General features: G+C 40.9%; 1 protein-coding gene across 1 annotated transcript in view; it reads left to right on the forward strand.

Annotated features, from left to right (window-relative positions):
- The window catches only part of LOC136883511 (neprilysin-11), a 234,708-nt gene that overhangs the window by 161,298 nt on the left and 48,838 nt on the right, over positions 1-24,572 (forward strand). Inside the window, exons 6-9 of the mRNA XM_067155866.2 lie at positions 1,895-2,056; positions 10,381-10,464; positions 14,863-15,106; positions 18,712-18,934. Coding sequence (XP_067011967.2) covers positions 1,895-2,056; positions 10,381-10,464; positions 14,863-15,106; positions 18,712-18,934 — 713 coding nt within the window. The remainder of the gene's footprint in view (positions 1-1,894; positions 2,057-10,380; positions 10,465-14,862; positions 15,107-18,711; positions 18,935-24,572) is intronic.

Raw genomic sequence — 24,572 nt, forward strand, 5'->3', positions numbered from 1 at the left:
CTTATTTCTTCATCAACAATAATTTTCCCTTGTATCCTCTTTAGACTCGAAGCACATGTTTGTAGAGAAAGAAAAATGAGATCGCTTCCTGGAGTTCCAGTATTTTGTCACTGTAACCATCTGTCGTACTAGTTTGTGTTTCTACGAGTTAAATTTGTAATTAAAAATATTCCACGAGTCTGTGTACCATTTCTGGACTTCATGTCGATATACGTGGACAAATTAATGATATGTAGAAAATATCCAAAAAATACTGCATACTTCTACACATTTAAGGAACAGTTTCAATTTCCGTTTATATCAAAAATAGTATTTTTATTCGATATACATTCACGGGAAATGTTAACTTGACTGTAAGGAGGAATATGGACTTCAGTACTGTACTTCAGTATAAGCAACACTTTTTGTAAATACTGTTTTAATTCCTCGTTCAGGGACTTGGTCGTCACGCTCGTGAACGGAAATTTTCTTTGAAGTTCGTTATGGTAACGTACAGCTGTTTACTGAGAAATATCAGCTCTCTGAGTAACAGGACTTACGTTGTTGAAAGATTTCTCTTGTGCTTTATTGACGGTAATAACAAAGGCTTCGACGATAGCGGAACTGTCATCTTTACAGTATTACCAATGGAATTAACTTTTGCAACTTCACATATTTTTCAGAAACCCCCATTGATGGGATTCTTGTACGAATTTTAGATCACCAATTATTTTATGATAATGAATAATTGCTATTCAAGGGGCTTAACACCTAGGTCAACAGCCCCGCCAGTTATTTATATACCCTTCTTACGTATGCGTGTTCAGACTACAAAATCTTCTAGTCCCTGATTATTTATTTATCTTTCTGAAGCACCATATCTTCTATTAATCTCTTGGTTCGAATCTTCCCAGGTAGGTTATCTTTAAAGGGAGTCAATGAATTCAAAGTTTGACGATAATGGGAGAGACTGCGTTTCGAAAATTTCACATTATTTCGGTAAACTACTACATTTTTGACCTCCCTTAGGGTATCTCTGCCACCAGGTGGTCCTACAATCTTGCCAGGTAAGGGCATCGCCAACTTGTAGCTCCTTAGTTCTTCCAGGCTTTGACAATTCTATTTGGACAAAGGGAATTTATATTCTTATTAGAGCCCAAATATTTAGGCTGTAAAAGGTTAGAATGCAAACACACTAAAGCAAATAAGTATATTCTACCCGGACAACGTTTCTGTTATGTGTTTTGCATAAACATTATGGGCTCGGCCTATTAGCCCCTTATGGTTATGTTACTCTCGCTACACTGTGGAAGAGCGGGTAGACCAGAGAAAATTGGTTTGCGTTCTAATCTATTACAACAGGGATTTATTATTATATTATTATTATTATTATTATTATTATTATTATTATTATTATCTCACTAACACGAATTATTGATTTACTTTCCTGTAGTACGTACTGGAGATTAGATTTAAATATATTGCACGTATAGTACATCAAGCAGCGAAGTTGAAACATGCTTTTGCTCATGTAATTCTCACAAGAGACAGGAAAATCTCTTGTATTATTCTAAGCTGCATTAGCATGTAAAACACTGTCATGTGCAGATATTTTTCGATTCTGTAATCCTTTTTTCCCAAATGTGGAAATTCAGAGAGATTTGGCTGCAAGGTTCGGGCCATGTAGCTATTAGTTTGTATTCGGAAGCTGGTGAGTTTGTACCTGCTATAAAGGCAGCCCTGAAGATGGTTTTTCGTGGTTTCTAATTTTTACACCAGTAAAATGCTAGGATTGTTTGCACCAATCCCAAGTTCTAGACTACTCCTTACCCCTTGTCGCTAAATATCCGTTAGAATTTGTGCGACGGTAAATTAAAAGCGAAAAAGCTAATGTGGATAATTGTTTGTTTTTCAGCGGACAACCTCATCCAGTCTATGGATCCTGCTGTTCCACCCTGCCAGGACTTCTACAGGTTCGCTTGTGGCCGCTGGAGCGAAGATCATCCGCTGCCAGATGCCAGTTATAGTAATGATTGGTTTTCAGAGACTAGCACGCTCATCAACCAGCAGATCCAAGGTAAGAAGTTGGTCTCAAGGTTACAAACCTGCTCAAATGATTAGGTTAAGTGGCATTTAAATTAAGGCACTTTTTTCACCTCTCATCTCAGCAATCACCAGATAATACGAAATCTATGCATTATTTCCTACTTTTAATAAATGCTGGTTGCAGACTCGGGTTTAATCTTTGTTGTTCTATTCCCAAGCTAGGGACTCGTGGTATTCTGTCCATACTCTCAAGCCTTAGAACTCCCCCCTGGAGATTCCTCAGATTTTCATCTATTACTTCAGAATTGATCAGGTGAAACAATTCTGTTATCTCGGTAGTGTGATAAGAGAGGACAATAGATGCTTTCTGGAATTAAGGAGAATACTACTGTTGGAAAAAAGGCATTTATGACTAAGAAAACCAATTTAACCAGCACAAACATGAATATCGATGTCAAAAAATCCTTTGAAAAATCATTTGCATTGAATAAACTGCAGTAACGAAGTGAGAGTTGGACTCTGGTTGAATTAGAAACGAATCTACTTGAAGCTGATGTAATGTGGATATGGCGGAAATGACCAGAACGTGCTGGACGGAAAGAAAAGCCAATCTGGAAGTCTTGAGGGAAGTTAAAGTAGAGGGAAGATTATTAAAGAAAATTGAAAACAGGGAATTAAAATTTATTGGATATGTCATCAGACACAGCACTTTCATCACTAAGATTCTTGAAGGGAAAGTGCTGAGAATGAAAGGAAGGACGAAGTATTGGAACCACATCACGAAGAGATTAGGTTGTGACAATTAAATGGAACTGAAACGAACATCCAACGAAAGAAGGGAGACAAGGTATTAGCCTTTAGAATATTGATTGATTACCGCCGGACGGGAGTTACCGTGGCGGTATTCTATCATAACCATCTACAAGGGAAGGCTATTTTTTGTACGTCGCACCGACACAGATAGGTCTTATGACGACGATGGGATAGGAAAGGTCTAGGAATGGGAAGGAAGCGGCCGTGGCCTTATATAAGATACAGCCCCAGCATTTGCGTGGTTTGAAAATGGGAAACCACGGAAAACCATCTTCAGGGCTGCCGGCAGTGGGATTACAAGAGGAGGAGGGAAGGTAGGTTTCGCGTATATCTGCCCTACTTGAGTGGTGAAATATTCATCCAATCGTAAAATAAAATAGTGCAGATGCAGCTGCTGAAGAGGATATCCCTCACGACGTTCTTACGCCAAGAACAACAACACTGCACGATTTCATGTCTTCAGTTCATGTGGAATAGATTACCATATAAGTGTATGAAGTAAATTAGAACAATTTGTGTTTTAAGGGTAAGTACTACAAAACAGTTACTACGAACATGATTTGAATAAAGAGAGTCTCAAAGTATAATGCAAGAACGTTAGATCTAAAGTCATCTAATGTCCAGTTGTTTCAAAGATTATGTTGAACGGGGAAGGACACAAGCCTCATCCCGTAAACACTATGGGATATTCTACCAAGCTATATATAAATCTATGATTTAATGCCATCTGACTTCCCTTCATCTGTAAATTTTCCTTCCTGGCGGGCGTTTCTGCGAATATTCCACGAGTATGCGGCTTACCACACAATATTCTAGGAGGTGGAGATACTAAATCGCGGTATGCCATGCGGTTAAGAGAGCGCAGTTTTCAGCTTGCATTCGGAAGATAGTGGGTTTGAACCCCACTGTCGACAGCACTGGAGATGGTTTTCCGTGGTTACCTATTTTCACATCAGAGAAATACTGGACCTGTATCTTAATTGAGGCCACGGCCACTTCTAACTCCTAGCCTTTTCCTATTCCATCATCGCAAGAATAGCTATCTGCGTCGGTTCGACGTAAAACAAATAGTAAAAAATGTTGCTTGAAATATAATATATATATATTTATTGAACGAATCAACGACTTCCCGCAATTACGGGTTGCCACAATGGACAAAGTAAAGCATATCAGGATAGAGAAAGTTTTTATCATATAGAAATATAGTGATAATAAGGATTTCTTAGATTATGGAGGTCCGAACAGGTGAGATTTCAGGATTTGTACTGATCCACGTATGGTGGTGGTAACTATTCTTTCAATGCTGTTGATGGGCAGGTCGAACTTTTTCCAGAATTCTACGAACAAGGCAGGTATTGTGCCACGAGCACCAATCATTAGGCCGATAATCTCTACTTCATTCAGCTGGTATTTATTTTTGTAGAACGGAATGGTGGGCGCGTAGATGTTCTGTTTTTCAAGATGAACTTCAGTAGACTGGCCGACATGGTGCTCGAATCGGATAGTCGGATCGATAATGAAGCCTTTCGTGTCGTTATCTTTAAAGGCAATTATGTCAATTCGTCTTGTGCTCCCTGTCGTAGACAAACCGTGGACTTCTTCATATACACGGAAGTTTTTACTACGGAGTTCTTCTGCAATCAGTGATCTTATCTTGTGGTGACGTGAGTTTCTCAGTACTTCGCCGTAGGGGCAAGAACCCAGGACGTGAGCCAGTGTTTCTTTCTCTCTGACGCATCTGCGACAGAGGTTTCCGTCCTGAGTTCTGCCCGGGATAGTTCGTACTGCAGAAACATTCGATGTCATCTTGATTGCCTCTCGCCATTCGCTACAAGAAAGTCCCTGGTGATGCCTAATCCAATTATTGGCCGGTGTGTACTCTTTATACAACTCTACACCGATCCCCTTCTGAGGCAAAGAGCACCAAGTTGCCATTTCACGACTTCTTAGTTCTTGGCGGATTTTTCTTGGATTTGGAAGGTCACTGCCTTTATTGGAGAATCGGTTAATATCTGTGATGTTGAGGGCCTGTAGACAATGCGTCGTTTCGGATGTCAGATCACGCATCTTTAAAACGTAGCTATTGCTGGCTCGGCGAAGAGCGTTGCATGCGCTTATTTGTTGCAGGTGTACTTCCCAGGTTGCTTTGAAAAGTCCGAGGCCTTTGAATCTTAAATCAGAATACAGAGAACTATCGGGTGTATCCGTGGGTAATTGCAAAATTTCCTTTAGGGAGCTCTTTACCATTTTGTCGGCGGTTTTCAGGAAGCTAAGCGGTACTTGTATAATTTCAGCGGTCTGAAAAGCATACACGAGAGTGGGACTGACTGCTTTGTTCAAAACAGTGAACTTTTGATCTGCCTTTAACAAAGGTGAGGCTGTAAGAGCATCTAACTTCTTGTGCAAGGTTTTTAAAGAAGTGTTTGCATCAAAGGTGAGTGTTTCGTTAAAAGTGACACCAAGATATCGAATTTCTTCTCTTTCTTTGACAGTACTGACCTTGAAATTGTCATGAATATCGAGCACTCCGTCCACGAGTTTCCCCTTTTCAATACATATTCCCACACATTTGTTGGCATTTATCTGTAGACCGATTTCCTGGAACAACGTGATAGCGATGCGTGTCAACTCAAGAGCCGCTTCCTTATTTTTGCCAACAATAACTGTGTCATCGGCGAAACCTATAATATTAAGAGGGGGCAATTCTGCAGAAACTGATTTGCCATATGCTTGTAGTAGGTTTTCTTCTGTTATCTCATTGGCTTAGTCCTTGGTGTACATAGAGAAATGTTCTCCTCTCCGAGCATCTCGATATTAACAGTTTCGAATTTGTTCTAATTATACATTTAACAGTTTTCGATTAACGGCGAAATAATTGTGACAATTTACAAATAATCTGAAATCCTTTAGGAAAATGCTAGATAAACAACTGCTCGAGAACCTGTCTCGTGGACGACAACCCTAAATGCAGATCAATGGTGATTAATAATTAAAACGTGTGAATAAGCGAAAATCCTCTGTAGGTGGAAGTTGTACAATTCAACCAAAGTCTTTGACTGTCGTAACTGGAGACCCATGGGGCTTTCAATTCAGAAGCATTGGCTGATGACCAAGGGTTCCCTAGCTGAATCGGACGTTGTTTCCACTTGCGCCAGACTCCTCCCTGTCAGTATTCTTATCTCTTGGTCAACTGTTGCGTTCTTTCGACCCCGACAGAATTTGTTGGCTTTGCAATGCTCAGGGGGTCTTTCGCTTACCAGCCCTTTTTAACCTTTCCATTCTTATCCTTCTTTTCTTACGTTTTTCCTACGCCTGTAGGATAGCGGATGGGAACTGCATCGCACATGTGGATTTGGCCCTGTTTTATGCCCGGATGCGCTTCCTGATGTATTCTTCATTGCTTGCTTTTGTGGTGTGTTGTCTGAATATGAAGACGAGAGTATTGGGATCAACAAGTAACCATTGCCCGGGCCAGAAGAACTGATCAGATGCGATTAAAATCGCCGATCCAGCCGGGAATCAAAACCGAAGGGCAGTGCGCTGACCATTCAGCCAGGGGGTCGGAGTACGTCCCTCTTCCTTTCAAATTAGAATTAGGAGGGAATGGTTATATAGTTTTATTTTCCTTTTAAATTATCACTACCCATGTTAAATAAAAGCTTCCTCCCCACTCATGTAAAAGTTCACAAAGCAACAGATACGGTATTTACGGAAATATATCGTCTATAGGAAATGTTACATATTTGTGACACGGAAATGTATAAACCTCCACAAAAACAGTTGTGAAAAAAAAGAAAGAAAGAAAGAAAGAAAGAAAGAAAGAAAGAAAGAAAGAAAGGAAGAAATAAAGGGCACGGGAGAACCCTTATGCCACTGCATTGTTCAACCACGAGTGGATGAGGGATATTTAAACTTACTCGGAAGATGATGCTTTCTGATTTAAGTTATATGTAACCCAGAGGTGCCCATCCCATGATGTAGGGGTACCGTGCCTGTCTCTTATATCGAAGCCCAGGTTCAAATCCTGGCTCATCGAAAGATTTTATCCCTAGATTTATTGGTAGAGTGGGGTTCACTCACCTTCATAAGACCAACTGATGGGTTGGAAGATAAGAGAGGGAGTGGATACGGTCATAACTTCAAAGTGATAGACTGAGAATATCACTGTGTTGGGTACTATACCTTGGGGTAGCTTTATGTTGTCTTTGTTTTTTAAAACAGTTATCACGAAACAGAATCAGAACACAAATATGTAACATAAAATACACCCTGCGAGATATACCACGTCGTGTACAGTAAGGTGTGAAGCGAATCCCCTACCAATTTTGACGTGATAACGTGACAAGTCAGACTAGCCTCGTGCGATGTTATTTTTGAAGCCATGAGAAGTCACGGTGTTAAAGTTCATTGAATTCCACAAAGCGTGTAATAATCCTTTAATTCATTATCGCTTTCTCTAAACTTTAATGTAATTACTCCTCTAATACAGAAAGATCAGAGATTACGAAGTAAGGAACGAGTCTTTATCCTTAGAGGTTACTTGTTAAATATACTAGCGAGTGTACAGACGAGATCAGACAAAGCTGAGAATGGGAAGACGTACAGCTATAAATGTATATGAAAATTACAAGAGAACCGAAGTAATACTGAAGGGCAGAATATTTCCCATTACGTTGTATATATTTGAAATGTGGACTCTGAAGAAAATAATGTAACATTACGACAATAATCATAACTGATCTTTTGAGTGTAAAGAGGCATCCTTAGAATATCTCAGGAACCCCAGGAAGTCATGATTTTATCTTGCAGGAGTTCTATTATGTGCCGGAAGTAAACGATTCAGAGTTGTTGTTGATACATCCTGAAACCATTATTTGACATGAATTGTTTTAATTACTGGATTATGTTGGTGTCTTACAATAACTTTAGCATTTTGAACATCATATTAATGCGTGTATTTTTTGCCTTTCGATAGGTTACGTAGAAAAGCAATTTTTGTTCTTGTGTCCTGCAGAATTTGATGTAATATTAAAATGTATGAGGAAGTTAGTGGAACGGAGCTGAATTAAACATATTTCGCAGAACATTTTAATACATCTATGGAATATGGAATATATATCCCTGTAGCCGGCCCCGTGGTTTAGGGGTAGCGTACCTGCCTCTTACACGGAGGCCCCGGGTTCGATTCCCGACCAGGTCAGGGATTTTTACCTGGACCTTAGGGCTGGTTCGAGGTCCACTCAGCCTACGTGATTAGAATTGAGGAGCTATCTGACGGTGAGGTAGCGGTTCCGGTCTAGAAAGCCAAGAATAACGGCCGAGAGGATTCGCCGTGCTGACCGCACGACACCTCGTAATCTGCAGGCCTTCGGGCTGAGCAGCGGTCGCTTGGTAGGTCAAGGCCCTTCAAAGGCTGTAGTTCCATGGGATTCGGTTTGGTTTGGTTTTTCTATTTCTGTAAGCTCCTCTTTTTTTTTTTGCTAGTGGCTTTACGTCGCACCGACACAGATAGGTCTTATGGCGACGATGGGATAGGAAAGGCCTAGGAGATGGAAGGAAGCGGCCGTGGCCTTAATTACGGTACGGCCCCAGCATTTGCCTGGTGTGAAAATGGGAAACCACGGAAAACCATCTTCAGGGCTGCCGATAGTGGGATTCGAACCTACTATCTCCCGGATGCAAGCTCACAGCCGCACGCCTCTACGCGCGCGGCCAACTCGCCCAGTGTAAGCTCCTCTAGGCTATCCATTTTGGTGTTGATTATATTACTATACTTCTTTCTATCTCAGAATATATTACGTTAACAAGAAGTCAAGTCCCATGATACCTATCTAACATTTCATATTATTTTCATTTTTATAAAGACCTTTTCACTTGGTATTGTTCAATGTATATAATATTGGCTGCTTAATCATATCTAGTATCAATATAAGGGTAGGATTACACGTTAATTGTTAGGCTCACAAATGTATGCACGGGTCATTAATGGGTTGAATGCTACTAGTCATAGCTAAGATCAAATCACGTATCTTGAGAACAGATTAACCCTACATGGACAAAGGGAGGGTCAGTTTATGTCCACACTTTTCGTAACTATTACAGTACAGAACATGTTCAGACCATGGTGTTCTCATTTTGTGTCAGAAATAGTATAAAGTTAACGGTTCAATTAAGACAATGACGTTTTCTTGGTTGAATTCCTAATTGTATGGACTAAATTTCGAAGTGGTCAAAAAATAGCCCTCCCTTGGTCCAACGTGTTACAATTTTTATATAAAGTTATAAACGTGTGTTACAACCAAATGTGTAAAAACGTGCAGCAAACATAATTGGATTGCAGAACAATATCATCATGTCAATGGAAGCCATCCCCAAGAAGAAAATCACCTAAACAACGCAGAATCAGCAGCAGCCATCAGGGAAAGGGAGGTGCCATACATGTAGCAAAGAGTGTTGCACCAAGAGTGAAAAACTCAACAAATTAGCAAAAACGATCATTTTTTGTGGAAAACACAGTCAAAAGACAAACATATGCTGAGTGCGTGGGTGAGGAGGAATAAATTGAATGAAGGTCTGAATGTGTGTAAGAATTTTTTTCTAGGGGCTTTACGTCGCACCGACACAGATAGGTCTTATGGCGACGATGGGATAGGAAAGGCCTAGGAGTTGGAAGGAAGCGGCCGTGACCTTAATTAAGGTACAGCCCCAGCATTTGCCTGGTGTGAAAATGGGAAACCACGGAAAACCATCTTCAGGGCTGCCGATAGTGGGATTCGAACCTTCTATCTCCCGGATGCAAGCTCACAGCCGCGCGCCTCTACGAGCACGGCCAACTCGCCCGGTGTAAGAATTTGTTCAAGTATTAACCTTCATAAATTAATTTAAAATATGTATTTAAATTACGTATTTGTTTCTTATTATACAATATTTCTTACTTAATTTATTTAATAACGAACTAATACTCACGCAAAATAGTAAATACAACCATATGGGTAAAATATAATGGTGGACATTATTTAGCCCTCCTTTGGTCCAGCGTGTTACAAAAAAAGCTGGGTCCACCTAGGGTTATTGAATGGATAACGGATTTGCTTACGTGGGATGCCCGTACTGAGACAACTTCGTATCATAGACTGGCGTCAAATGTTATTAAACATAATTCTCTTACTAGTGCTTGGTCACATCATCAAAAGATATATAAATTGTGATATTCAAATAACCGGGCTGTACGAATGGAAAATAATTTTGTATTCGCCTTATATACAGAGTGACCCAAAAGTCCGTAAACATTTGACGAGGCAATACTTCACGGAGTAATGTAGATAGAGGGGTAATATACACACATTTCACCAGTGTATGTTGGTGAAGGTAATGCTCATGGAGCTAGATGTGACGTAATTGTACTTCCATTAGCAGTAAAGAAACCAATAGCAAATAAACTACCTTTTCTTCTTGCTAAATATCTTGATCACTGTCCTGTATTTAACTTGTATTTAACAACACGAATCTCGTGATGATTCATTACTCCTGTCTATGTTTCAGATTATTTGGAGACAAATGATTCAGACACGGATCCTCTTCCAGTCAACCAAGCTCGACAACTGTACCGATCATGTATGGACACAGGTTAGTACAATTATAATAACGAACCATAATGAAGTGGTATGGCAAGAAAAAGAAAGAAAGACTGAAAAACTGTAAATTATCCTATCCTATCCTATCCCACCTTCTTCCACTAGTTTCAAAATGAACAAAAGTGGGGTCTAGATTAAAAGAACACATAGGGGCCCTACAAGGCTGAGAATTGGCACCTTTGTTATTCATAGTCTACGTGGATTAGTTACTGAAAATCTTAAAATGCGAGGGTGAGATTGAGTGGAATGTTCTAGCAGTTTAACCAAGGCTGATGACTCGTTTTAAGTACCAATGCTGTCGTAAACATGAAGTAAAGATTGACACATTAATAAGAGCTGGTATTAGCATACCAGGGGGGAAAGAGAGAGTGTCCATGATATAGAAAATCTAATAATTTCGATTTGCGTTAGAAGTATTTTGTAAATAGTATGGAACAAATTAAGGTATAGGTTTATAATTTTAGATGAAAAACAGAAGGACTTCTTATACATAAAGTGGAGGTAACAGACATTGAAGTAGCAGGAATTATTGGTTGTATGAACGAGTGTTAAAAATAGCAGGTGTGGTTTTGTAGCAGAACAGTTACAGGCTGTGGTGGGTACGTCATATGAACCTGTAAAGATGGGTTTGATTGACAGTATAAGGTTGCGTAAAAAATTAATAGGTGTTATCATACATGCGAGTATTCTGAGAACTTTGGCCTCACAGGCGATGAATAGAATACCTGTTTCAAACTTACAATGTAATGTATGTTTGGATGAATCATTGCTTATGAAAGTTATTGCACTATTGTCCGACTCGTTGGCTGAACGGTCAGCGTACTGGCCTTCGGTTCAGCGGATCCCGGGTTCGATTCCCGGCCGGATCGGAGATTTTAACCTTAATTGGTTAATTCCAGTGGCACGGGGGATGAGTGTATGTTTTGCCTTCATCATCATTTCATCCTCATCACTACGCGCAGGTCGCCTACGGGAGTCAAATAGGAAGACGTGCACCAGGAGAGCCGAACCCGTCCTGGGATATCCCGGCACTAAAAGCCGTACGACATTTCATTACTGCACTATTCCTGCAAGCGCGTCGGCCTCTCACCGCTGGATACCGTGGTTCAAATCTCGGTCACTCCATGTGAGATTTGTGCTGGACAAAGCGGAGGCGGGACAGGTTTTTCTCCGGGTACTCCGGTTTTCCCTGTCATATTTCATTCCAGCAACACTCTTCATTCTCATTTCATAGCATCTATCAGCCATTAATAAATCACTTTGGGAGTGACGACCCCATCGTACTTATAGCCTACATCTGCTTCATTCATTCCATCCCTGACCCGGTCAATGACTGGAAAACAGGATGTAGGTTTTCATTTTCACTATTCCTGCAACTGGATACAGCATGCTTTGCGCAAGTGACTGAAGAGTAGCATACATACAAGGGGCAAGTCACATTTGACGACGACGTAATATATCTCACAAGTTCGTAATTACCATCGTATGCTGAATCATTTCGAATATAATCACCGAAGTACATTACATTCCCAAGGCAGAGCTTTCCTGCCAAATAGGCGGTGTCAATTATGCCTCAGTCCTTAATTGAAAGGGCTCTATTACACCAGCCTTGTATCTGCACATTTACTGGCACGTAAAAGAATTCCTCAGAGGCACGTTAGACTCCTCAGCATCTCTGAAAGGCGTAAAAGTAGTTATTTGGACGTAAGAATTTCAAGATAAATTGAGGGTCTTTCCTGAAAATTCCATGTAAGTAACTTCTTACACATTTTTGTTTTCGTGTTATAAGTTCTTGTTAGAATGACGTTTTCGTACTCCAATATAAAACTGTGTAAAACCATTTAATTCACGCCCAATTTACATTTGCAAACGCGCGAGCAGTTAGTCAAGAAAATACGTAATGAAGAGGTATCTTTTCAGAATTAAGAAAAGACGAGTCGAGAAAATACGTATGTAAGCAATCATTCACTACTCATTCAAGACAAATTACTATGTTGTAACATAGAGCAAAATCCGTTACCTGTAAACAATTGCTTGGTACTCATTTATTGAATTGAGGTGAATTTTCCATACAATAAATGGCTAGATTGTATCATAGCCATCTTAGGTTCCATGGTATAGGTTTGCTCGGTCTATCCGTTAAGAGCTCTGGTATAAAAATGGCGTCAACACACAAAACCTTCTACTTGTATAACTCATATTATGACCAATTTCATTTTATTAAATCTTTGACGATACTTTAACTACCGCCATGACCCGCCCGACAGCCTCATGAAACTTTGTGGAAATTTTGGTATTGCTCAATGGAGACGTGTAGATGTGACTTTTACACATGATATAAGCGTTTGGGCTTATGTCGTGTAAAGATAACTAGGTAAAACTCTTTACGTTTTGCTCCACGTCTTCAGAAGAAAATCTCGATTGTTCACGACTCGTCTGTTGTCCTCTCCGGTACATCTCATGCACACACGGTGTGATGAACATCTTGATAGGATCACGGCCGACTGGATCCCTCACTGCGCTTCTTGGAGCTAGCTAGAGCGACGCATCAAGTCGGCCGTCATAGGAGCTTAATGTTGTCGTCAGCTCCCGCTTGGAACGCTGTGCCAGCATACAACGAGCCACCTGGTGACGAAGGTGCGTACCACTACAGCTCCGACCGTAAAGCATTCTTAAATTCAACCTTCATAATTGTAGAACACTTCCTGGTGAATATTCGAGGAGGACTGAAGAATGCTGAAGGAAGTGGGTTAATTGGGTAACAGAAGAGGGATAATGAATAAGATTGGTGAGAAGAGATCGATTTGGTGTGACGGCACCAAAAGACGTGATATATTGGTAGGGCACATCATGAAACATTCAAAGCTCTTTCAAATGGATTCTGAGGGAAATTTAAATACAAAGAATGATAGAAGACAAACACATGAATATGACAAACAGATTATAGAAGATATTGAGTGGAATAGTTGCATTTAAAAGAAGGACGTTAACGTGTGGTGTAGGAAATTGGGGAATTGTGAACATGCAGTCTCTTGACTGGTTCTGAAAATAAAGAATTCTGAAACCTTACAACTGAATCCAATCTGTGTCCACCTTACCTCCATGATCGAGTCTGTTCTTCTTCTCGGTAGGGGTCGAATCAGCTCACACTACTCCACCACAAGAGCTGTTTCTTATACACAGTTTCATCAAACTTAGTTCATTGCATTTCTAAGTTTATACACATTTATAAGAGTAGACTATCATTTCATTAAGGTATTCTGTTTTATGGTATAGCCACCGTGGCTCAGGCGGCAGCGCGCCGGCCTCTCACCGCTGGGTTGCGTGGTTCAAATCCCGGCCACTCCATGTGAGGTTTGTGCTGGACAAAGCGAAGGTGGGACAGGTTTTCCTCCGGGTACTCCGGTTTTCCCTGTCATATTTAAATCCAGCAACCCTCTCCAATATCATTTCATTTCATTTGTCATTAATTAATTATTGCCCCGGAGGAGTGTGACAGGCTTCGGCAGCCGACACAATTCCTATCCTCGCCGCTAGATGGGGCTTCATTCATTCCACTCCTAACCCGCTCGAATGACTGGAAACAGGCTGTGGATTTTCATTCTGGTTTATGTCAGGTTTTTTTCATGGGATGAATTTCTTTCCCTTTTGTCTGTCCATAGCCAAGTTTCTCTTTTCCCAATATTTCTTCCCTTTTATGTTGTCCTCCTCTTCTTTTGCCTTTTACCAATCCTTCTTTCAGTGAACAGTCCCTCCGTAACAATCGAATTCATTTTTCTCCTAATTATTTGCAACATAGTCGTTTTTCTCCTACTCTCCATTCCTTACCCCGTCTTCCCATATCACTTTTTCCTATTCTCCTCCACATGTACATCTCTAGTGCCTCCAATATTTTTCGTTTTTCTTACGTACTGTCTAAGTATCTGCACCATACAGCACAATGCTGCAGATATAACACTTGTCAAGTCTTTTCCTTAAATCTTTGCGTAGTGGCCCACAAAGTAATTTCAATTTTCTGTTGAAACCTTCGTGTGCCATGGCAATTCTTTTCTTAATTTATGTGTGCAGTACATATCTTCCCTATATTTACAATTATTTACTTGGTGTATTTCTTCACCCCATAGACTAATATGATATTTTCTACCTCTTTCTACAATTATCATATTTTGGTCCTATTAATTATCACTCCATATTATTCTACTTCCGTGTTGAGTTCATCTAACAAATGATATATTCTCAATTACGTTCACAATTTTAATAGTAATATTTCCCTGTAGATATACGTATGTTAAATTACTACACCGAAGCGTCTAATGTGACGTATAAATTGTGATGTGATGTAATTTTCTCCCCGATTACATTTCATCCCTGTTATATTTTCTCTGAACAGAAAGGCTGGACGATATGTCTCTTGAACCGATGATGAAGATAATGAAACAACTGGAGATCCCCCTGCCCTTGCCGAGTGCCAAGGAGCAATGGGCGAACTTCAGTTTGATGTGGGTCTTAGCACGGATACAGAGGACGATGGGGCTGGATGTCCTCATAGGCTTCAGTGTAGCGCCGCAACCCACCAATAGGACCATCAATAGGCTAAGTGTCTCGTCTCCGAGCAAGGAGCCTATATTTCCAGGGTGAGTATCATTACTTGTGTAATTTAATAAAACATACATGAAGGGTTTTCTTCTATTATGTATTCAGAGTACTGAAACTGCTCATTCCTTAAGACACGACTGTACTCTAGTCAAGTTGTGTACGAAAAATTTCAAGGGCTTCTATGAATACAATACAATACAATACAATACAATACAATACAATACAATACAATACAATACAATACAATACAATACAATGCAATGCAATACAATACCAGTACGATGGATTTTTTTGTCTGGCAAGATTAAGGCCATTAGGTCCTCTCTTCCATCTAACCAGAAAATACAGTATCTACATGTGCAAAATTAGAATAAATCCACTTACAATTGTAACATCTTGCAACTGCTAAACAATACAATATTATGATAAGAATAAAAAATAAAAATAGGAAAACATAGGAGAATAATGATGATGGCGATGATGATTATTTACACAATTAGGACATGATTAGCTAATTTCTATTACACTTGGTAATAATAGTGAGATTATATAAGGTGTATAGTTTAAGGAAGGCTAAATCTACAATATTTCCCATAACATACGAATAACAATTTAGGACTTCATCTACGTATCATGTGATGTAATATATAGTAACCTGAACGCCTCACTTTCCGTCAAGCTCCAAAAGGCACATAACGCATGCGTTCGATTTATTTCAGATATACCAAGGTTTAGCCATATTTCTCCCACATTTGGTAGGTTTTCATGGCTACGCTTAAGAGAGCGACGACATTTACACACTCTTTCCCTGTTACATCGCATACTGAACCTTAACACACTGAAAATCTCGCCAGATAATTTCATTCCCTACCATCACCTTCTAGTATTCCTACCAGATAATCATCCACCTCAGTACTAAGCATTCCCATTCACTGCTCAACTGGCTACAGTAGATCATTTGTAGTCGCCGCCAGCCGAATTTGGAATTCCCTACCTGCTGAAATTAGGAGCGTGTCAAACCACCTCCGCTTTAAGAAACTCTGTCAAACCTGGTTAATAGATAATAATAATTTCTTATAACATAGTAGGATTAGATCATAGCTAAGTTATTACGTTAATTAAAACATTTAATTGATGCCTTAAGATATCAAACTGTAGATAATCTAGTGTATATTTAACTCTTCATGTAGGTGTATGTATGGTCGGACAGAATAGCAGGCTTCATAGCCTGAGTCCCGCCAAATAAATAAATAAATAAATAAATAAATAAATAAATAAATAAATAAATAAATAAATAAATAAATAAATAAATAAATAAATAAATAAATAAATAAATAAATAAATAAATAAATAAATAAATAAATAAATAAATAAATAAATAAATAAATAAATAAATAAATAAATAAATAAATAAATAAATAAATAAATAAATAAATAAATAAATAACTTAGTAAGTAGCGGTGACAAATTTGCCTAAAACTAGCAGGGCTCCTCTGACAGAAACGGGAAATGCATTCCATTGTCGTGTCGAAGAAATAACAAATGAGTTAGTGTATCGTGTGGTGCGGTTAAGTGGAATAGATACGAGTGTATCAGATTTTGAACGTGTTCCGAAACTGTGATTGGATGAGAGGTGGTGAAATTGACTGTACAAGTAGGGAGGTGAGCAAGAGGAGGATATTCGATGAAGAAGGCATAAAGCTTGAAGATTACGGCGCTGTTTGAGTTTTAGCCAACTGAGTTCATCGTAGGCAGGTGTAACATTGTCAAAGTAACGTAGATCACATAAACAGATCATTAGGCTGGACGGGAGAAAAATAGCCAGCTAGAGAACGAATACAGTGATTTTATTATTATTCTTTCTTAACATTATTATTTGCTTTACGTCGCACCGACACAGATAGGTCTTACGGCGACGATGTGATAGGAAATGGTTATGAGTGGGAAGGAAGTGCCCATGGTGTTAAGGTACAGCCCCAGCATTTGCCTTGTGTGAAAATGGGAAACCACGGAAAACCATCTTGAGGGCTGCCGACAGTGGGGTTCGAACCCACTATCTCCCGGATGCAAGCTCACAACCGCCCCTAACCGCACGGCCAACTCGCCCGGTAATGCAGTGATATTGAGCATCAAGAAGGTCTTCTAATTGGAACATGATAAGCAATAGTGATCCAAGCGCCGAAAATGAAAATTTCAGATTACCACTTCAGTGCTTCCAGAGGCATCTATTGTTTAGCAAAAATAATCTAAGCGACAGCTGCAAGGTCCTTCCATCTTCCATTGGATGTTCGCAAATGGAGAAACGCATCGTTAATCATAAGTTTGACACCGCAGGAAACAAAATTATTTCGCGAATTTCCATCCAGTTAATGTTGAAAAAGGAAGATCCATTCAAGATGTACGTAAAAACAGACCATAATGATGATGCCTATGTCACTGTGGACCTTCAGAGGAAACCGCGAGGAGGGTCTTCTAACACCAACTTTTATACACTCTTTAAACTACTGTGGCCTCAGAGGAGAGACATATCTATACCGAAACTTCAGGATATTAAATTTATGTTACATTTGATTCCTTGTGATGCCAGGCCCTTTCATCACTGTCTTACTGCAGGTAATTAAGTCGTCGGCGACACTGAAGTCTTTAATGATGTCGTCGATTTTTAAGAAGATGAAAATATGTATTAAAAATGCTGAATATTGTGAAAAACAGGACACTGTACTGAATAAATTTTTCATATTACCTGTCTACAGCTGTTTTTGTAAAATGAAAATAATACTCCTGAAAAATGTACGTTACATTTTGTAACCAATATTATAATGTTCAAACTGTGGTGGCTGATTCATTTTTACGTAATCCAGAATACTAGTTTTTTATTATGTAAACGTAAATGATCCAAGAGGCATTCTCAATTTAACACGGAATAAGGCTACAATATTTTTAGGAAGTAAAAATCTTACCAAAACATTCATAATTAATTTTCCCTTGCTTTGGAGAAGATACCTGTTACACAGATTTGATAATAATAATGTTTACACTTTGGTCAATATCTCAGTACTGTATTATGGAGCTTGGATCACTATTGCTTATCATGGTCGAGTGTTCGATTTAGGCTACTTAATTTAGTCTCTGATTGCCCGAAACGATTTAAATAATAATAATAATAATAATAATAATAATAATAATAATAATAATAATAATAATAATAATAACAATAATAATAATAATAATGTTATAACGCAAACATATGTGCAACAGACATTTTAGAAAGAGACACCTTCAGACACAAAGTCAACAAGTGGGAAGTTACATCAGAGCAACAAAAGCAAAAACAGTGCAGACCGAAATGGTCGGAAGAACGTAAACAGGCCTTCTCAGAGAGAATGAAAGCCTATTGGAAGAACAAGAAGAACCCAAAGAAAGCTTGAATGAGTTGTTTGCTTAACGTCTTCCATTATTGGGAGAATACGCTAATAATAATAATAATAATAATAATAATAACGTTATTTGTTTTACGTCCCACTAACTACTAACTACTCTTGTACGATTTTCGGAGACGCCGATTTAATAAATAAGTAAATACATTAATAAAATAAGTACATACAAAACATAAAACACTTGTGTCTTGGTTTGTTTGTGGCAGATATCCGGAGGTTCTCTTGCACAACAATCTAGCCCCACGACGGAGGCGGCGATCACTGGGTGCTTCTAACAGAGCGGAGATGGCAGAAGCTCAATATATAGCCCACGTCATGGAGTTATCGTACCGTTTCAACCGCTCAGAAGATTCTTCTATCGTTGGCAAGGACCCTCGATACTTCGATGCTGCTGAGAGAGTCGACAAGTTTGAAGATTCTCTTGATAAGGTTAGAGAATAAAACCTACTGTTATTATTATTATTATTATTATTATTATTATTATTATTATTATTATTATTATTATTATTAAATGAAAAGGGCACAGTTTGCAAAAACAGTTTTTGTACAGATGGTCAACTATGCTAATGCCATTCTTATTATTGAGGTTGTCCTCATTTTGCAGTTTTGTGCATGGAATCTTTCAAGACAGGTTACATATACAGTCTTCGTTCGGCTGGTGGAAATTTTTATTTGGCAGAATCTGTGGTGAAATCCATGACTGGTGTAACGTGTAATTACGTGCCGTAGCTCGTAATTTGCTTGCTTCTACTCTTCCATCATTATGGCGTCCGTGGAGTAGAAGTCGGATCAAATAGCATTTCGTTTCTCGTTTAAAGTTTGGCGTGCATTCTCGTAGGGCTTGGTGTTTGGTAGACAAAACTCAAGAGAATTCTAGGCATTGGGAAGTCAGCCCCTTCAAGGTTAACATATGTTCAAACCTACTGTTATGTAAGTAAGATAGTTTGTTTTGTTCTTCAACTTCTTTCCACCATTATTAAAATGAGTCATTTCTACCGTACCTGATCTTGTTAACTTTTTCTTTTATTTCTACAATTGGCTTTACGTCCCACCGACATACACTCTCTCTCTTTCTTCTCTCTATTTCATCTTGCAATTTTCTCTTATAATTTCATATCGTGGCTGCTGTGCAAAAACCGTGCATGTGACAATTCTCTTGCTATCCATTATTTCCCTTAAGACTGATCACGCCTCCCAGCCACATGTTGATATGCAGTCCATCAAAACAATTTTTGTTGAGTTCGTTTTCCTATGCGCGTTTGAAAAAGAATCTTAATGTATCGTGCTGTAGACATGTATGTTTGCAGAACATATTTACCCACTCCTAGAATATGATAACCTGGCGAGTTGGCCGTGCGGTTAGGGACGCACAGCTGTGAGCTCGCATTTGGGAGATAGTGGGTTCGAATCCCACTGTCGGCAGCCCTGAAGATGGTTTTCCGTGCTTTCCAGTTTCACACCAGGCAAATGCTCGGGCTGTACCTTAATTAAGGCCACGGTCGCTTCTTTATCCCGTCTGTCCATCGTCACCATAAGACCTATCTGTGCCTGTGCGACGTAAAGCAAATAAAAAAAACACAATAATATGATGTACTTAAGGTTCATTTCCTTTTATAGATCGGTATAGGAAAATGAACTCAACAAAAATTGTTCTGATAGACTGCATATCAACATGTGGCTGGGAGGCGTGACCAGCCTTAAGGGAAATAATGGATAGGACGATCATTGTCACATTCGTAGTTTTGGCACAGCAGCAATGATATTATACACATTTATAACGTAAATTACTATTACGTAATGATTAATGCTCCCAGATTTTTCGTTGAGAAATTAAAAATGTCGAATTTGTTGTGGAGTGATGTCAGCAGGGCAGTTGGTTTGTCTCCGTGCTTCTGTTTCCAAGACAGCGGATTCAGTCCAGGCTGAAGATCTTGGTATGTTATGGGGAGTAATAATGAAATAAAGAATAAAATGTTGAGAGTTCGTAGAGGGGGGGGGGGGAATCTGTTAGATATCTGGAAAGGGTAATGAAGTGCTGGTGGTGGTGGTGGTGATGGTGGTGGTCGTGGTTGCTGTTTTAAGAGAAAGTACAACTAGGCAACCATCCTGTTTTGAAGTTGAGATATGGTGATTTTGTCTTGTTTACTTCTGGCACATTACAAAACTCCTGTAGGGCAAAATTGAGATCTTGGTGTCTACTGGAGTCTATAATATGTAGCAATTGAAGTGTTGGTGTTGGTGTTGGTGTTGGTGTTGGTGTTGGTGTTGGTGTTGGTGTTGGTGTTGGTGTTGGTGTTGGTGTTGGTGTTGGTGTTGGTGTTGGTGTTGGTGTTGGTGTTGGTGTTGGTGTTGGTGTTGGTGTTGGTGTTGGTGTTGGTGTTGGTGTTGGTGTTGGTGTTGGTGTTGGTGTTGGTGTTGGTGTTGGTGTTGGTGTTGGTGTTGGTGTTGGTGTTGGTGTTGGTGTTGGTGTTGGTGTTGGTGTTGGTGTTGGTGTTGGTGTTGGTGTTGGTGTTGGTGTTGGTGTTGGTGTTGGTGTTGGTGTTGGTGTTGGTGTTGGTGTTGGTGTTGGTGTTGGTGTTGGTGTTGGTGTTGGTGTTGGTGTTGGTGTTGGTGTTGGTGTTGGTGTTGGTGTTGGTGTTGGTGTTGGTGTTGGTGTTGGTGTTGGTGTTGGTGTTGGTGTTGGTGTTGGTGTTGGTGTTGGTGTTGGTGTTGGTGTTGGTGTTGGTGTTGGTGTTGGTGTTGGTGTTGGTGTTGGTGTTGGTGTTGGTGTTGGTGTTGGTGTTGGTGTTGGTGTTGGTGTTGGTGTTGGTGTTGGTGTTGGTGTTGGTGTTGGTGTTGGTGTTGGTGTTGGTGTTGGTGTTGGTGTTGGTGTTGGTGTTGGTGTTGGTGTTGGTGTTGGTGTTGGTGTTGGTGTTGGTGTTGGTGTTGGTGTTGGTGTTGGTGTTGGTGTTGGTGTTGGTGTTGGTGTTGGTGTTGGTGTTGGTGTTGGTGTTGGTGTTGGTGTTGGTGTTGGTGTTGGTGTTGGTGTTGGTGTTGGTGTTGGTGTTGGTGTTGGTGTTGGTGTTGGTGTTGGTGTTGGTGTTGGTGTTGGTGTTGGTGTTGGTGTTGGTGTTGGTGTTGGTGTTGGTGTTGGTGTTGGTGTTGGTGTTGGTGTTGGTGTTGGTGTTGGTGTTGGTGTTGGTGTTGGTGTTGGTGTTGGTGTTGGTGTTGGTGTTGGTGTTGGTGTTGGTGTTGGTGTTGGTGTTGGTGTTGGTGTTGGTGTTGGTGTTGGTGTTGGTGTTGGTGTTGGTGTTGGTGTTGGTGTTGGTGTTGGTGTTGGTGTTGGTGTTGGTGTTGGTGTTGGTGTTGGTGTTGGTGTTGGTGTTGGTGTTGGTGTTGGTGTTGGTGTTGGTGTTGGTGTTGGTGTTGGTGTTGGTGTTGGTGTTGGTGTTGGTGTTGGTGTTGGTGTTGGTGTTGGTGTTGGTGTTGGTGTTGGTGTTGGTGTTGGTGTTGGTGTTGGTGTTGGTGTTGGTGTTGGTGTTGGTGTTGGTGTTGGTGTTGGTGTTGGTGTTGGTGTTGGTGTTGGTGTTGGTGTTGGTGTTGGTGTTGGTGTTGGTGTTGGTGTTGGTGTTGGTGTTGGTGTTGGTGTTGGTGTTGGTGTTGGTGTTGGTGTTGGTGTTGGTGTTGGTGTTGGTGTTGGTGTTGGTGTTGGTGTTGGTGTTGGTGTTGGTGTTGGTGTTGGTGTTGGTGTTGGTGTTGGTGTTGGTGTTGGTGTTGGTGTTGGTGTTGGTGTTGGTGTTGGTGTTGGTGTTGGTGTTGGTGTTGGTGTTGGTGTTGGTGTTGGTGTTGGTGTTGGTGTTGGTGTTGGTGTTGGTGTTGGTGTTGGTGTTGGTGTTGGTGTTGGTGTTGGTGTTGGTGTTGGTGTTGGTGTTGGTGTTGGTGTTGGTGTTGGTGTTGGTGTTGGTGTTGGTGTTGGTGTTGGTGTTGGTGTTGGTGTTGGTGTTGGTGTTGGTGTTGGTGTTGGTGTTGGTGTTGGTGTTGGTGTTGGTGTTGGTGTTGGTGTTGGTGTTGGTGTTGGTGTTGGTGTTGGTGTTGGTGTTGGTGTTGGTGTTGGTGTTGGTGTTGGTGTTGGTGTTGGTGTTGGTGTTGGTGTTGGTGTTGGTGTTGGTGTTGGTGTTGGTGTTGGTGTTGGTGTTGGTGTTGGTGTTGGTGTTGGTGTTGGTGTTGGTGTTGGTGTTGGTGTTGGTGTTGGTGTTGGTGTTGGTGTTGGTGTTGGTGTTGGTGTTGGTGTTGGTGTTGGTGTTGGTGTTGGTGTTGGTGTTGGTGTTGGTGTTGGTGTTGGTGTTGGTGTTGGTGTTGGTGTTGGTGTTGGTGTTGGTGTTGGTGTTGGTGTTGGTGTTGGTGTTGGTGTTGGTGTTGGTGTTGGTGTTGGTGTTGGTGTTGGTGTTGGTGTTGGTGTTGGTGTTGGTGTTGGTGTTGGTGTTGGTGTTGGTGTTGGTGTTGGTGTTGGTGTTGGTGTTGGTGTTGGTGTTGGTGTTGGTGTTGGTGTTGGTGTTGGTGTTGGTGTTGGTGTTGGTGTTGGTGTTGGTGTTGGTGTTGGTGTTGGTGTTGGTGTTGGTGTTGGTGTTGGTGTTGGTGTTGGTGTTGGTGTTGGTGTTGGTGTTGGTGTTGGTGTTGGTGTTGGTGTTGGTGTTGGTGTTGGTGTTGGTGTTGGTGTTGGTGTTGGTGTTGGTGTTGGTGTTGGTGTTGGTGTTGGTGTTGGTGTTGGTGTTGGTGTTGGTGTTGGTGTTGGTGTTGGTGTTGGTGTTGGTGTTGGTGTTGGTGTTGGTGTTGGTGTTGGTGTTGGTGTTGGTGTTGGTGTTGGTGTTGGTGTTGGTGTTGGTGTTGGTGTTGGTGTTGGTGTTGGTGTTGGTGTTGGTGTTGGTGTTGGTGTTGGTGTTGGTGTTGGTGTTGGTGTTGGTGTTGGTGTTGGTGTTGGTGTTGGTGTTGGTGTTGGTGTTGGTGTTGGTGTTGGTGTTGGTGTTGGTGTTGGTGTTGGTGTTGGTGTTGGTGTTGGTGTTGGTGTTGGTGTTGGTGTTGGTGTTGGTGTTGGTGTTGGTGTTGGTGTTGGTGTTGGTGTTGGTGTTGGTGTTGGTGTTGGTGTTGGTGTTGGTGTTGGTGTTGGTGTTGGTGTTGGTGTTGGTGTTGGTGTTGGTGTTGGTGTTGGTGTTGGTGTTGGTGTTGGTGTTGGTGTTGGTGTTGGTGTTGGTGTTGGTGTTGGTGTTGGTGTTGGTGTTGGTGTTGGTGTTGGTGTTGGTGTTGGTGTTGGTGTTGGTGTTGGTGTTGGTGTTGGTGTTGGTGTTGGTGTTGGTGTTGGTGTTGGTGTTGGTGTTGGTGTTGGTGTTGGTGTTGGTGTTGGTGTTGGTGTTGGTGTTGGTGTTGGTGTTGGTGTTGGTGTTGGTGTTGGTGTTGGTGTTGGTGTTGGTGTTGGTGTTGGTGTTGGTGTTGGTGTTGGTGTTGGTGTTGGTGTTGGTGTTGGTGTTGGTGTTGGTGTTGGTGTTGGTGTTGGTGTTGGTGTTGGTGTTGGTGTTGGTGTTGGTGTTGGTGTTGGTGTTGGTGTTGGTGTTGGTGTTGGTGTTGGTGTTGGTGTTGGTGTTGGTGTTGGTGTTGGTGTTGGTGTTGGTGTTGGTGTTGGTGTTGGTGTTGGTGTTGGTGTTGGTGTTGGTGTTGGTGTTGGTGTTGGTGTTGGTGTTGGTGTTGGTGTTGGTGTTGGTGTTGGTGTTGGTGTTGGTGTTGGTGTTGGTGTTGGTGTTGGTGTTGGTGTTGGTGTTGGTGTTGGTGTTGGTGTTGGTGTTGGTGTTGGTGTTGGTGTTGGTGTTGGTGTTGGTGTTGGTGTTGGTGTTGGTGTTGGTGTTGGTGTTGGTGTTGGTGTTGGTGTTGGTGTTGGTGTTGGTGTTGGTGTTGGTGTTGGTGTTGGTGTTGGTGTTGGTGTTGGTGTTGGTGTTGGTGTTGGTGTAAGTTAAAATTTTGCTTAACCAAGGAATACATTTGTGTGTGTTCAAAGTTCGGGGCCATGAACACATTTATAATCCGGAATGGATGAAGACGT

Source organism: Anabrus simplex, chromosome 11 (genome assembly GCF_040414725.1).
Source record: "Anabrus simplex isolate iqAnaSimp1 chromosome 11, ASM4041472v1, whole genome shotgun sequence".
NCBI lineage: Eukaryota > Metazoa > Arthropoda > Insecta > Orthoptera > Tettigoniidae > Anabrus > Anabrus simplex.